Source organism: Cyrtonyx montezumae, unplaced genomic scaffold (assembly GCF_038088225.1).
Source record: "Cyrtonyx montezumae isolate F1298 unplaced genomic scaffold, pur_monq_1.0 scaffold_23, whole genome shotgun sequence".
Lineage (NCBI taxonomy): Eukaryota > Metazoa > Chordata > Aves > Galliformes > Odontophoridae > Cyrtonyx > Cyrtonyx montezumae.
Genome location: NW_027071970.1, coordinates 1,385,914 through 1,400,019, shown reverse-complemented (window position 1 = coordinate 1,400,019; position 14,106 = coordinate 1,385,914). Strand labels below are relative to the sequence as shown.

The 14,106-nt window shown below is 43.4% G+C and overlaps 1 protein-coding gene across 2 annotated transcripts in view; it reads left to right on the top strand.

Annotated features, from left to right (window-relative positions):
* The window catches only part of MED13L (mediator complex subunit 13L), a 178,407-nt gene that overhangs the window by 5,639 nt on the left and 158,662 nt on the right, over positions 1-14,106 (top strand). The window contains exons 2-3 of one of the 2 annotated variants that reach the window (XM_065738741.1): positions 11,347-11,375; positions 11,470-11,584. In XM_065738741.1, coding sequence (XP_065594813.1) covers position 11,584 — 1 coding nt within the window. In that variant the 5' untranslated portion in view covers positions 11,347-11,375; positions 11,470-11,583. Of the gene's footprint in view, positions 1-11,346; positions 11,585-14,106 lie in introns of both variants that reach the window. The other variant, XM_065738740.1, reaches the window with a different exon arrangement.

The following is a 14,106-nucleotide window of genomic DNA, read 5'->3' as shown; positions in this document are numbered from 1 at the left end:
AGTGTGACTGGAATGGCATGCTTGTAAGAAGTTAAAGACTTAGGCCTGGTTGATAAGGTTTCTGGTTATGGGGTGAGAACTCTCCACCTCGTCTCCCATCTCCCTTGCTTACTGTAGGGACCTCCTCCCCATTTTGCATCTACTTCCTTGGTCAGGACAGCATCCTTCTGCCAGTCTGCTGAACTCATCCCAGCTTATACCAGGAGTGCTGCTGATGTTTTATCTCATCCTGCAGCAGGGACCATTCTGCTCCTCTGTGTTCTTCCCTTGCTGCTCTGTCTCCTTTGGTTACTGTGATTTTTGCTTCCAGAGGCTTTGGTCCTGTTCGTCCTCTACCTTTTGTTTTTCACTTTGCGCTCTCATTGTCTGTTTTTTTTTTTTCCTAGTTGTTCCTTCCTAATGGAGGAATGTTACCACTTATGCGTGTACGCTCAGGGGCTTGCAGAACTGCATAGCAGTTTTCTTAATCTTGCGAGTGCGATGCCTGCGGGCAGCCCGGTAACGGGTGGGGGGTTCTCTTCGGGGCTGACCACACTAACATTACGCTCTTTCAAATCTCTGCATTCCTCTACTGTTCTGTGTCTCTGTGTGAGCTGTGTGTTTCTTCTGTAGAGTCACGGCTAATTTGTGGCTTAATTCACTCTCCTGAGCAGAATTGTATTGTAGTGCGTATGGAAATGTGATTTGAGTGTTTGGTGGCATTCTCTCCTTTGTTTCTTTGAAACAGGAAGTTTTATGGTGCTGCTGCTGCACAACGTGCCTCTAGGCAATATTTACATCGGCGAGGTCAAACATACGCAAGCACCTTGTCCCCACGCTAAGGAATGGATTTAATCATCTTACAGAAGTGGAGAAAAATAGACAGTCCTCTCCAGTTAAGGTTTTTATTTAAAATAAGACACGATTCTATCATTTTTCCTTGGATCTTTTCTCTGCTTTCTTTCATCAGCTCCCACGGCACTGCTGTGTGCTGTTCTTAGCTTTCTATGACAAGCCAAAAACATTTCAGGGTGAAGGAGTGCTTCCTCCCTCCCCTGTCATTCCTTTCCCTGCCCTAGTGCCCATGGCAGGACTCGGCTCCCATGTGTGCCTGCATCAAGGAACTTCTGCTCCCCTCTTGCCCCCACCCAGCTCTGCACACCTCGTTCCCTTGTCTGCCTTATCTGCCCCCCCATGTTCTGGCAGCATTGCGGATTGAAGCTGGGTGCGAGTGTCTGTGTAGGAGAGGAGATTGAAAACTTGTTCAGTACAGCTTTAATTAATTCATCGTTTAGTTTTAAGAGAGTTGTGCTGCACTCATTGCGTTGTTGACTGTTCTTACAGCTCCATGTTTGCCCGCAAAATAAAGTATTTTGACAGAACAGAGGATTGAAAAGAAAATCTTTAGGAATATTCTCCTGTGGTACTGATCCAGGCATTGAAAAACTCCTGCTTTTTGGTGATACTTTGTGGCAGTGTAGAACCATGCCTTTTTTTCCTCATTGAAGCTTCTGATTTGCTAGGAAGTGCTGTGTTTGTTTTGTACAGCTGCAGTCTCTCGGTGTTGGGTTCTTGTAAGTCTCAGCTCCTGCATATCTGCAGTGTTTGTCAACTTGCAGCTGATTCTGGGGAAGCTATAAAATCCAGTCCAGGAATGTCTTGTAGTAACCATGCCAACACCTTTATACAAAAAACAATTTATTTGCTGGGTAGGCTAGTTGGTTAAGTTACCTTATTCTGGATTTGCCTGGTGTTTCTGATTTTCTTAATTCAGTGTTTGTATGTAAATAACATTTTGAGTTCTGTGGATTTCCAGAGTTTCCTTCTGGGAGGAGGTGTTGGTTCATGTGTTTGCAGGAGTGACAGTAAGAAAGCTGGCTGAAGGAGTCTGCATGACTGGTCGTGTAGTGGATTTATTTGCTGCTCTCTACATTAACGAAGAGTTCTTGAGGGAGGTGTGTGTTTATTTTGTTTATTTTCCTGGGTTTTGGCAGGCAGCTTGACAAGTGGGGCTTTGCTTGGTGCCCCTGGACTGGGGGACACTGGTGCCAAGGGCATGAGGCTGTCAGGGTGCAGTGTCAGTTGGGGTGTGGGTGCTGCTGCCCGTGCGTGGTGTGGTCCCTGAGTGCTGTTCCCACTGCCGATAGTGCTTGAAGGTGGTGTGTGACAGTATTCTGAGCTCCTAGTGCAGGGTTTTTTGTTTTTTTTTTTTTTGCATAAAGGAAGAAAAGGAACTGCATTCCTGAACTCAGTGGGCCAAAGTTTACTCTACTTTGGTTGTTATTTCCTCCCTTCCTCCCCCTTCTTTTTTCTTTTTTTTTTCTTTTTTTTACTGCTCATGTGTTAGATTACTTTGTTTGGGAAACATCTGATAGTCCATTGTAAGACTCTGATGTTTGATATTTCCTTCCTTCAGTTAAAAATAAAAAGTTGAAGGAAGAGAGAAGAATCCTTCACTTTCGTATTTGCTTGTAATTTGGCTCTCTTCTGGCTGTTGACATGTGTTTTACTTTCTGTTTTGAATACATTGGATAACTTCTCTATATGAGAGGTTTTATGTTTTAATTTGAATAATGGGCATTTCCTTAGTGCTGATGATGTCTTTTTGAAGGGAACTGCAGACCTAATCATTCGCTCCCTCTTAGAGTGAGGGAGAGGATTCTTTGGCACTCCGTTGCACATATGGGTTTGCTTTCTTTTCCGTGCTGTTAGAAGTGGTGGAAAAGTGCAGTGGTGGTTTTCATTTTATCTGTTCTCAGCTATCTAGTCAGAAGTTAAAATACAATTGATTCCCTTTGTGAAGGAGCTGGCTGGAGTGTTATGGAGCTCTGTGGTTCCCTTAGTTGCTCGATTTAATAGTGGCCGTAACCTGTCCTGCAGAAATTCAAGGAACATAATATTAGGGAGAAGTTATCACAAGTTCTTGTTTAAGGACGTGAACTACTAAAGAAGAATTTTACAAGCTGTCAGAGGAGCAGGGTTACACTTTACTAAGTATCTAACCCTAGGGTTTATTCAAGTTGATATAAGGTATTCAATTCCTTCTGTCTCTTCTCAGAGGAGGCATTTCGCTTGCAGACATTCTGAAGCATACATTGGTGTATCTTTATTTATCCTCCCTGTTCTGTTCTGACATAGGTAACTGGTGTTCTACTTCTTCCTCTCTTTTGCATAAAAACACTCAAAACAGGAGCAGAGTCTACCATGTCTTGTTTTTGAGAGCTTTTGTTTTATATAGGTCAGTAAATTCTCCACGGATACAGGTAGATCTTGTCTATTGGCATCCAATGAGACCTAGATTCCAACCCATTCAGCACCTGTTTTGTTGTTGAAATTGTCTTTTCAATTTTCGTTTTTCACACTGGTGATAATTCTATTATGGCAGGTTACAATTTCACAAATCTGCAATGGCCCACGGGCCAGAATGAACAAGTGTGTGCCCCCCTGGGTTTCAACAGCATACTTAGAACAGCAATATCTTCTCAAGTATCTTTAGTATTTCTGATTTGAGAGCATCTTTTCAGGTAGCGGCTGAATCTCTGTCCTTTGACCACCAACCAGGCTTATCACATTATCCTTTCAGATCTGTATGATGAATTTAGAGCAGCCCCTCCAGAGGAGGGGAGCTGGGGAGCCAGGCTGAGGGCTGCTGGCTCTGGTCAGGGGCTGGAGGTTTATTAACCAAAGCTGTTTACCACACAGAGAAGATCTTGATGGAGCCTGAAGGCTGTATTGCACGAACTCCTGTTGTTTTATTTTTTTTTCTTTGTGTGCCTACACCCTCAATTTATGTCATGTTTATCTATGCTGAATTTCACATGCTATCTTGATTTCTTCCATGGTGTGAAATTTTAAGTCTTTTGCAATGGGCTCAGTTCCTTCCATCTCAAATGACTTCGTAAGCAGATTGTCATTTTGCTAGTCTCTTCCTGCTTTGCTTTGGTGTCTGTGGAGAGTCCTGAGAAACGCTTTGCTCTACATTGATTCCAGGTGTTTACTGTTGTGGAAGGGGATGTGTTCTCTCCTTTTTCCCGTTTGGTTGGCTGTTTTTCTCTCTCGACCTGTAGTTATTTGACTTTTAAAAATCTTGTTAAATATTTGTTAGCTATCAGCATATATCTTATTATCTTATTATCTTATTATATCTTAATATCTTCTATTTTCCATTTTCACACATTTTTGCGCTGCAGTGCAAGTTTAGGAAATGCTGGGCTGTAGCTGTCTGAGAGATGGGACTCCAGGAAGGTGCTGTTGCTCTTCCTGTGAGTCAGCATGTGCCTGTTCGTCTTCCCTCTGCTGTCTTCTATGTTAGACTTTTATTTTGGTACTTAACCCAGAAATTGTATGGCTCTTGGGATACATATCAGCAATTTGGACCTTTGTATCAGCTTATTCTTTCTTTTATGCTTGCCACTCAAAAGTTCTTTGGTAGCTCCTACATCTGCCAGAACTGCTGAAACCTGAGCATTCATACTGGCGTCCTTTTATATTTTCCACCTCAAATTCCTTTTGAGACTGGTCTGACTTCTGTTTTCTGAAACAATCCCTTAATCTTCCTAGCTGCCTCCTCTCCCTCATACGCAGGATTGTGCTGACAGCTGGGAGACAGAAAAAAACCTCCTCCTTGTCACTGCTGTTTACTTAGGCATGACAGCTCACAGTGTTGGTTTGTGGCTCTTAATAATGGTGTGTGTGGAGTTTTTTAGAAGTATTCTGGTTTATCTGGTCTTCAGCACTAAGATACAGTATCTCAAACAATCCCAGGTAACAGCTCTGTCAGGAGTATTTCTGGTAATAGGATTTTGGTTATGGCTATGTGGGTACCTGGCAGAGATAAGGGCTGGCATGTGTACTGTGGGGGCTGGTGTGTGTCACACACAGCTCCGGGGTTGTGGTGTGCAGACAGTATGTGCTGGGGTATGGAGAAGGAGGGCTGTGTGCTTTGGGGCCAAGGTGCTGCACCAGCACGCTGTGGCTGTATGCAGGGCCACTCAGGTGCATGCCATCTGTAAGAATAGATGGACACGGAGTGGCTGACTTGTTCATCCTTGTTTTTCTGGGATTGTTGGTGGCTGTCCTGTGTCCCTTCTCCAGCCACTGGACTGTGCCAGGGGAGCAGGGCAGGAGCCAAGTCAGATGGGTGTGTGTTGAAGGGAATGGCACCCAGCTGATTTCTGCTCTTCCGAGCACCGAGCATAATGTGGTGTTCCTGTTAGCAGTGTGGATGTCATTTCAGTATTAGACTATTATTTTTTTCTAATCTACTGGTGTTTTTCCTTTCTTGAGTTGAAAGTATGCGCAGGCTTGGCACAGGTCTTCTAGGTTCTTTTAACACAGGTCTGCCAGCAGATGCCATTCTGCACTCGCTGCAGCCCATTGAGTGCAGTGCACTTCCCATTGGGAAGGGGCAGCAGGGATGAGCCCTGTGGGAAGGAGGCACGAGCCTGGTCCCTCTTCCCAAAGGAATGGGGCAAAGAGGGGAGTGTTAATATGTAGCTTTGTAAATGATCTGACTTTGAGAGACTGTGTGGGGTTGAGGATGTTTATTTTATTATTACTTTTTTTTTTTTTAAACCCAGAAGAGTTAAGAATCTGGAAGGAGAAAACGTGAGAGTGTCTGCACGTGGCTGTGTGCGGCTTCTTCGTTCCTTGCTCAAGAAAGTTGTACTGCCCCAACTGTTTTCCTTTAGTGAAGCAGTCTCCTCTGTTCCTTGGGGTGTGTGTGTATTTTCCTTGCCATTGTTCTTCCTATTCACTTGACAGGGACTTAAGCAGATGTTACTAAATCTTTTATCCCCCCTTTCCCACCCAAATATGAGTTCTTGTCAGCATGTGCTCCCCCCCATTTAGCACAGGTTGTTACACCTTTGTTCAGTCCTCCCTTCATGGTGGGGATGGCACAAATGTTATCCGGTGTTTGAATGGCTGAGTGTGAAACGGTATTTTGTTGCTGTGTGAGGATGATGTAGTGAAATGGAACACTCAGAACCAAAACAGATGGTGCTAATCTTGAATCTGTCTGCAAGATCTTATAGCATTTAATTAAAATGGTGGTGTAATTCCCATGGTACCTTTAACTACAGTTTAAATTCCTGGACTATGAACTAAGGGCTTTCTTATGCAGATTTCTACTCCTGTGAGTAGTCCTTAGTATGGCTCTCTAGTGGCTTCAGCGCAGCTACTTACTTGAATGGAGCTCTTCTAAGATGTGACTAATAAAATTGGCAAATATATTTGTGACATTTACATTTTTTGTGTTCCAATTCAAAGCATAAATTGTAGATTAAAGACACTTGTCACGTACTGTTTGATGTGGAAGTAAGCAAAAATTGAGACGAGAAATTGTCTAGATTTCAGCCACCTTGAGAGTCTAGGAAATAAATACGGGTTCTAAGTTGTTCGGGGTATCTTAGTGTCTTTCTTACAAAAAAGCTTTTTATTTATACTCCCTCAGGCTGACAGTAACTTGTTTGTAAAAGTGCCCTTTGGGCACGTACTTGGGAAGTATTTTAATGACCTTTTTTCCTCTCTGCATCAGAGAAATGAGAGAGATGAAGATGACCTGAGCAGTGTTGCACTGAAGGTCTGTGAGGAGGTCCAGGCAGAGCTGAGGGCTGGGCTGCATGGGGCTCTCCTGCTCAAAGGGCCTTCCGTGCCTGTTCTGTAGATCTGTGGCTCCATTTCTGTACATCCCTCTGCTTTGGAGGCCAGATCTGGAGTGCGGATCTCCCTCACTCTGGGGCCAAAATCTGCCTTAACTTTTCCTGTAGAAGTGCTATATGAAGCAGAAAAAATGCCATGTGGTTGTATAACTTTATCCTCCATCCAAAAACTCTGCTATATGCTTAGCGTGCCCAAATGCAAGGTTTTGCAAACCTTCTGCTAGCTCTTGCTGTGTTCTGGTGAGATCTGTCCAAGCTCTGTGATAAAACAGGTGGACTTGAACTTTTCTGAGAAGTTAATTCAGAACTGGTGTGTGGTTTGGACTATGTAGATCGTGGTGGGGGGGAAAGCATTAGGTGTCAGTGAGCACAAGAAAGAGGTGGCAGAAGATCTGTTTTGTTTGTGTTCCATCTGCAAGGACTGCAGAAGAAGAAAGTAGTCACAGTGGCTACACAGCACTAATTAAATCCTCGGGGTTGCTGGCGGTGAGCCAGAATCAAGATGTGCCATGTGAAATGCTGCTTGGGAATTGTGATTTTTTTTAGCAGCCGAAGCTCTGCCAATCTGAACGGAGCGATCAGCAGAAGACCCTGCTTGCCTGTTGTTCTGGTTTAAGGCTGAGAGGAGGGGAAGGAATCAGAGCTTAGGTTTTATCTCTGTTGGGGATTTACAGAGCTGAATGCTGTCCTGGAGTTAAAATGGCTCCAGCCCTCAGCTGCTGCAGTTCGTGTGGAGGTGTTGTCTGTATTTAAGGCGGGAGAGTAATGGCTGCAAGAGAAGGTGCAAATTTGCTTTCTCTGTCTCTTCTGTCTTGTGTATATAGGAGGTATCAGTGAACTGAATAATCTTAGCTCTTCTTTTTGTTGTTCTATTTGGAGCTGTTTTGCTCTGCAGAGTGCAGTGGTTAAGACAGTCACCCACGAGGAAGGAAGCCTGCGTTCTGCAAAGGGCTGCGTGTGGCACGCTCTGGCCATGTTAGTGAGTGAAAGCAGTGACATAGCTGTGCTTGCATTATCTATTTTTAAGTATGTTTTGAATGTTTTCAGCTGCCTTCATGGAATTCTGGGTTTGAATTCTGACGCTCTTACTTCAGTAGCTGTCTGATTATATCGGATCCAGGTCTCTGGTGTCTTGGGAAAATCTTTTGTTGTAAGCTGAATGTTAAAGGTTTGGGTGTTGTTGTTAGACAGAGGTCTGATTTCTTTGTTTGCAGAGCAGCCTTCTTACAAACTCTTCATTCTGTGTCCAACTGCAGTTAACCAGATTTAACAAAAAAATAAAATTCTTATCTGTGGAGCCGAGCCTTTTACAGCACAGCCCTCCAAAACATATGTTCCCTTACAAAGCAAACAGTCTTTTGCATAATGCGTGATTTACTAACAATGTTGGTTAATTTAAGTATTCCTAAGTTCCTTCTTTGTAATGATTTTTAGTGTTAAGAAAATTGTAACAGCCATAATAAGCTGCAACTGCGTATGGGAGAAGATGCAAGAAACTCAATAGATTGCATCACCTGGCAAGACTTTTGCTTTGTTCTGCATTCATTTCTGAGCAAAAAGCTGCACGTTCACAGTTCTGTGCTCAGGCAGAAACCAAGGCTGCTGGTGTCAGTGCCTACCTCAGGCTGTTTGAAACTATCAGCAGCAGTGCCCTCCCTGACCCTCTCTGCTGTCCTGTCTTTCTGGTGTAGGCATTTCCCTGGCTATTTAATGAACTCAGATTGAGGCCTGATCTGAGTGGAGGGAAAAAACTGTTCAATAAATGCTTCTGACTTTTAATAAGCTCCCCCTGGTTATGAGTGCATGCAGACAGCAGCAGTGCCATGCAGCGGGATGGGGCAGAGCCAGGCGCAGGCTGATGGGGAGGCCAGGCCTGCTTTTGGCTGCACTATTTCTGTGTGCTGCCTTAAGGCAAACAGCAGCTTCTGCATACAGTGTAATTCCTGGTCTGTGTGATGAGGTCTGTCCCTAAGGGGAGCCCCCTGCTGCACTCAGCTGTGCCTTTCTCCCCTGCCCCATCTGTACTACTGATGGTGGACATTCTTCCATTCATACTCCAGAGCCATGGGCTGTTTGGGTTGTAATGCCTGGCTTCGGATGGAGGGCTTAGAGCTAGGGACTTCTGCTGGTTTACATAAGTGAATGTGAAGAGCCTCAATGAGGTGCAGGTACTTCTGGTATTAGTGTTAACAGAAAGCTGCCCATAGAGGCAGGAGGTATGCACTGCCTGCTGCTGTCTTCTCTTGTGCACTGCTTCTGTATTCAGATCTTGTTCTCTTGAATTCAGTTTTAATTAATGTGGGGCAATCTCTGGAAGTTCTGAAGGATCAGCATCAGTGCTTACCTAACACAAATTTAAGCAGAAAGAGGCATCCAAATAATGCACCAGAGAGGTTTTGCTGCTTTGACCAGGGCTTGTGATGTCTGTGATATTACTTTATGATGCTGAAGTCGGCACCCCCAGAACTTCTCTCCCTTTTCTTGGGACTCATTTCTCACATAGGTGCTTACTGCTGGTCCTGCTCAGCTCGGGTCATTGGCCACAGCCTGTAGGATTGGATGCTCCCAAGGTGTGTTACTGTGGTGTTAAATCGGAGGTGGCTCTGGTGGCTTCCGTGTGCTTTTCATTCTATAGATATTCCATCTCTAGTATGGATGGAGTGTTCTGGGTCCGTTCCTCTGTGCTCCCAGAAGCTGTGTATGTAAGAATGTGCCCACTGCTTAGGCAGCTGACCAAGTGTGTGGTGCTGTCGAGAAAGTTGGTTTTGATTTTAATTGTTTTTTGTCATACTCCTATTCTGTGTTCTGTGTGATCTGTTCTATTTTCCTAGTGGATGGCAGCATGTAAATGCTAACATGGTCTTTCTGTGGCTTCCCTGTGATGGTGCCAATCTCTGAGGCTTTGTGATCTGTAGTAGTATTCTCTGTACTGTTTCAGAAACTCCACGTTCTTTTCCTATGCTGCAGATAGAGATCCATGTAGAACAGATGTAGATGTTTTTCAGAAGCATGTGTAAGTACTTTCTTTTGGAGTATTATGTCATATGTGAAGTATTCCAGCACTACACAGCATCCTACTGTGGAAAAAACAGATTTTTGCCCTTGCCTTTTCTTTGTCCTCCTGCTTTCCTATTTGCATTCTCTGTGCCAGTAACACGGTGTGTGTGCTGTGATCTCTTCTGATCTGCTTTCTCTTCGCTCCCCAGCACTTGGAATGGGCACAGCATTTCTGAGTGCTGTGTGGTAGTGCTGGCTATGGGTTCCCCAGAGTGTAGCTCCCAGCAGTTAGCTGGCCTCAGCAGGGGCAGCATCCCACTGCTGCAGTGGATGGCTTTGAGGATGGGTGATGAAGTAGGTACATGGACTTGAAAATGGACAGCCTTCCATATGGGAAAAGTAGCATGGCTTTTGGAGGAGTGCTAGAGGCAGTAGCTAGAACTTCCACATGCAGAGAGTGAAAGGCAGCAGCATCTCTTGTTGGAATAGTAGTAGCTGTGGCTTGCTGTGGAGGCCAGCTGGCTTTTCGTGTGGGACCACCTGAGTGCTGAGCACACCAGCTATTTCTGAGCAGCAGAGTGAGGGGTGTGAATGCTTTCAGTGAAGCAGTAAAGGTAATCACAACAGTGAGAGTGTGGTAACGTGGTTAGGAACTAGAATACAAGCTCACTGTGAATCCAGAGTGTTTATGTACTGCTCTTTTCTTTAGTAATGTGCTTGTGCTGGGTTGGCTACAGGGGAGGTGAGAGTCCTGCTTGTGCCTTGGCAGCCTCTGGGCCCGTGGTCCTGGCAGGCTGGAAGAGGCAGGCAGGGGGAGCTAGGCTGAGGCTAGTGGGGAGTAATGCAATGGGCAGGTGACAGGCGTACAGGTAGCACCCAACCATGTCAGAAGCAAGAAATGTGACAGCTCTGAGTCTCTGCTATTAAAAGCAAAAAGGAAAAAAAAATGAGGACAGTAGCTTTGCTGTCCTGGTTCTAGGTACTGCTTCTTCCATGGTTTGAATACTTTGGCTTATTCTTCTCTGGCTGTTGATTATTCTCTTTGCTGTGCAGTGCAATACCTGCATTTCTTCAGGTGTTCACCCTCTGCAGAAAGTCTTTTTCCCCCTGGAGCCTGGGCAGCCACCTCCTGTTCTTCTCTTGTACTTAGCTCAATGTTGTCAGGTGGAGAAACAGTAAGTGGCAACTGTTCCTGTTCCACTTCTGGTCGTGTAAGCAAAATAAAAGGCATACTTATTACACTTCCAACATTACCCCTTGAAACTGATTTCTTTACCATTTCCTGGAAGTCTGTTGTTTTCTCAATATCCCATAGTGCTTTCTGCTCATGGCTTTGGTACTTCCAGCTTCTGGGCTGACACTGAAATTGCTTCACTGCCAACTGGTATGAAGGGAACAGGCCTTGTTTCCTGTCCTCAGCTTTTGTTTCTAACCTCTTGGGTTACAGCAAGGTGACTGTAAGGTTAGAAACTCTGGAAATTAGTCTGTTCTGGTGAAAACCCAAATGCAAGGATAAGCCAGGTTTCTATTCAGTACTGTTTATAAAATTGTTTTGCTTTTTTCTTGGCAGAGAAAGTGGAAAAAAGGAGTTTTTAACTTTGGATGCTTAGAGCTAAATTCTAGGAATTAACGACAAAAATGAGACGTTATAAATATGACGGCATTCTGAGCTGGGGGTGATTTAATGGCTTTTTTTCTCCTTCTCTAGGCTGAACTCACAGGCATCAAATGGCGTAGGTACAATTTTGAAGGTCATGGGGACTGTGGCCCTATCATCTCAGCCCCAGCGCAGGATGATCCAATTCTGCTCAGCTTCATCCGATGCTTGCAGGCCAACTTGCTGTGTGTGTGGCGCCGCGACGTCAAACCGGATTGTAAGGAACTGTGGATATTCTGGTGGGGGGACGAACCAAACCTGGTAGATGTGATACATCGTGAGCTGCACAGTAAGTTGGTCTCTCTTTGTTTCTTGATTATTATTTTTTTGTCTATACATCTCGTGCTGAAGGAGGAATACCATAGTTAAAGGCTTTAACGTGCTACCACCTATGAGTTGGTCTCAAAACACAAACTGTGACTTGAAGATAAAAAAATAAAAAAGGGTACATTTGACTTTTCCAGTGCAAGTGGTCTGGAGATGAGGTGCAAAACAGCACCTGAACTTGGGGGAATAACAGAACAATATCTAAAGTCGCTACATGACTTTTCCTGAAATCTCAGGTATGCTGTAAAAAGAGTGTTGTTATTCTTTGGACTATAATTTAATGACAACAGAAAGAATGTGATATAACATAATAGCTGATGAAGTGGAGCACCTCTCCTGCAGAGTTAGGCAGACTCCATGCCACCACAGGTACTTCAATGGGGTTCTGTGAGGTCCAGACTTGATACACGCAGTGCTATGAGAGCTGAGCATAAATGGAGGCAAGCTGCAGCAATTGTGTGTAGTGAACAGAGGGAAGAGGAAGGTACAATAAGTGACAATGATAAGTTTTTGTGACTGTAAATTTTATTCTTGGTTGTCTTTACTGACTCCAGAATGTCTAGCCATAAAAAGATGGTACAAAATTAACTTCACCTGATGTAATGCATTGTGGTTTTGACTCTGCCTACTCCATCCATTCATCTCTTATCTTTTCATTAATGTATTGTTGCTGTGAGTAGACCTAGATTGTCTGAGAACTCTTAACTTTGAAAATATGTTTTACCAGACTCTATCAACACTTTCCCTTTGTCTTGTCTGAGATAAAAATAAGGAAAGTTGAGTGACCCTGGAGTAGTAATAATGGTAAAACAGGAAGTTCAAGGGTTAGTTCCCTGAATTATGCAATAAACCTTCATTGTTGTAGCCTGTAATACTGTTTGGCTGTCCAGTGATAAAACTTGAATGCCAGTTCAAATATATACCATATAATGTTTGTCAAGTGTGCTTTGTTTGACTGTTACCTGCCCACCTCTCCCCATGCTGCTTGAGTTCTGGGTTAGATAGTATGTTTATATTTTTATAGCCACCTATCTTCAGACAGTTACAGACTTCGTATTTTCATGAATACCAGGTTGTATGTTTGGTAGTACAGCCTGTGAAATCAGATATGAAACACTTCCTATGTACCTTCAGGCGTATTTCATGCAGGTAGCCATGTGATCATGTATAATTAAAGAGGTGGCTCTCAAGTGCTGCACTAAGCCATTTCGCTGATGTGAATTTTTTATGAGGCTCCTGTTTTGAATGAATGCATAGATAATATTTCTGTGCACCCAGCAATGCTTTAATAATATATATTTTTCTCTTTGTGAAATATAATTTACTTAATATTTCAAATGCAGTATATGGGACTTAAGTACCTTTTTATTAAAGGGGAGTTTGATGCTGCAGCTTCCATTTCTGTTGTGAAGTGATATACCTTGTTAATATCTAACGTTTTGGTTACAATAATGTAATGCTGCTACCAGTGATAACAGTGTGGTGAAACATTGAGATGGAAGAAGAGCTGAACCTGCTGGAGCAGGAGGAGATGGAGGATAGCAAGTAGTGCATAGTGTCATTTTGTTATGTTTTTATCTGGTCCAGAATATATGAAGCATCCAAATCAGAGCTTTCAGTACAGTAGCTTCTAAGTGGAATTCAACCTGTGAATTGGCTGTGGGAGCACTGTTATGTAAGTGCTAACAGCAGTAGCATCATGTAGAAGAAAGAGCTCGGGGTATTTCAGGAATGCTGCTGCCAGCTGTGTGGAAAGGTACATCTGCCCTTACACAATAGCACTGTCATTGATATTTATTCATAATGTTCTCACAAATTCAAGTGAAGTAATGTCTGAAAGATAGATGATGTAGCAGGATGTGAGAAGGTGCAAAGTTAAGTTTAGAGATGGAGAAAGGAACGTTAATCATAACTCATTTAGGGGAATGAAAAATACATTATAATTGATAAAAGAAGAAATGTGCTTCCGCCAACTGTCATGGCTCCAAAGAATCTGGGAAGCAATCTTCTTTTCTGTTCCCTTCCACTGCAGACTTTGGAATTCTTAGTGTAAATCACATAGTTGCTTTACTTTTTGTTTATTGAAACTCTTGTACCCACTTAGCAGGTAATAGTTCAAAGTGATGTAAATTGTAAGAAATATTACCAGTAGTGCTACTGATAGGGCTGTCCTGCTTCACTGGCTCCTTATTGTTCAGACATCTGTATTGACAAATTATTAGCATCAAATGCTGCCAGAATGAGACATTTATGTACATTGATGCCCTGAAATATGACAAAGGACATTGCTTAGTGTTTCCTGCAGCAGCAAGGCATAAGAAACAAGGTTATTTTGCCTTCTGTTGTATAAGCAGACAGTGCTAGTGAAGTACTTGAAAGCTAGAATTAGTGTAGTTAGTTTGAAAATATAGTTTCCTCAGCACTTGAAAATAAAATGGACTTTTGCATACAAGCACACAAGCAGAAAATAAGTTGCTGGAGCAC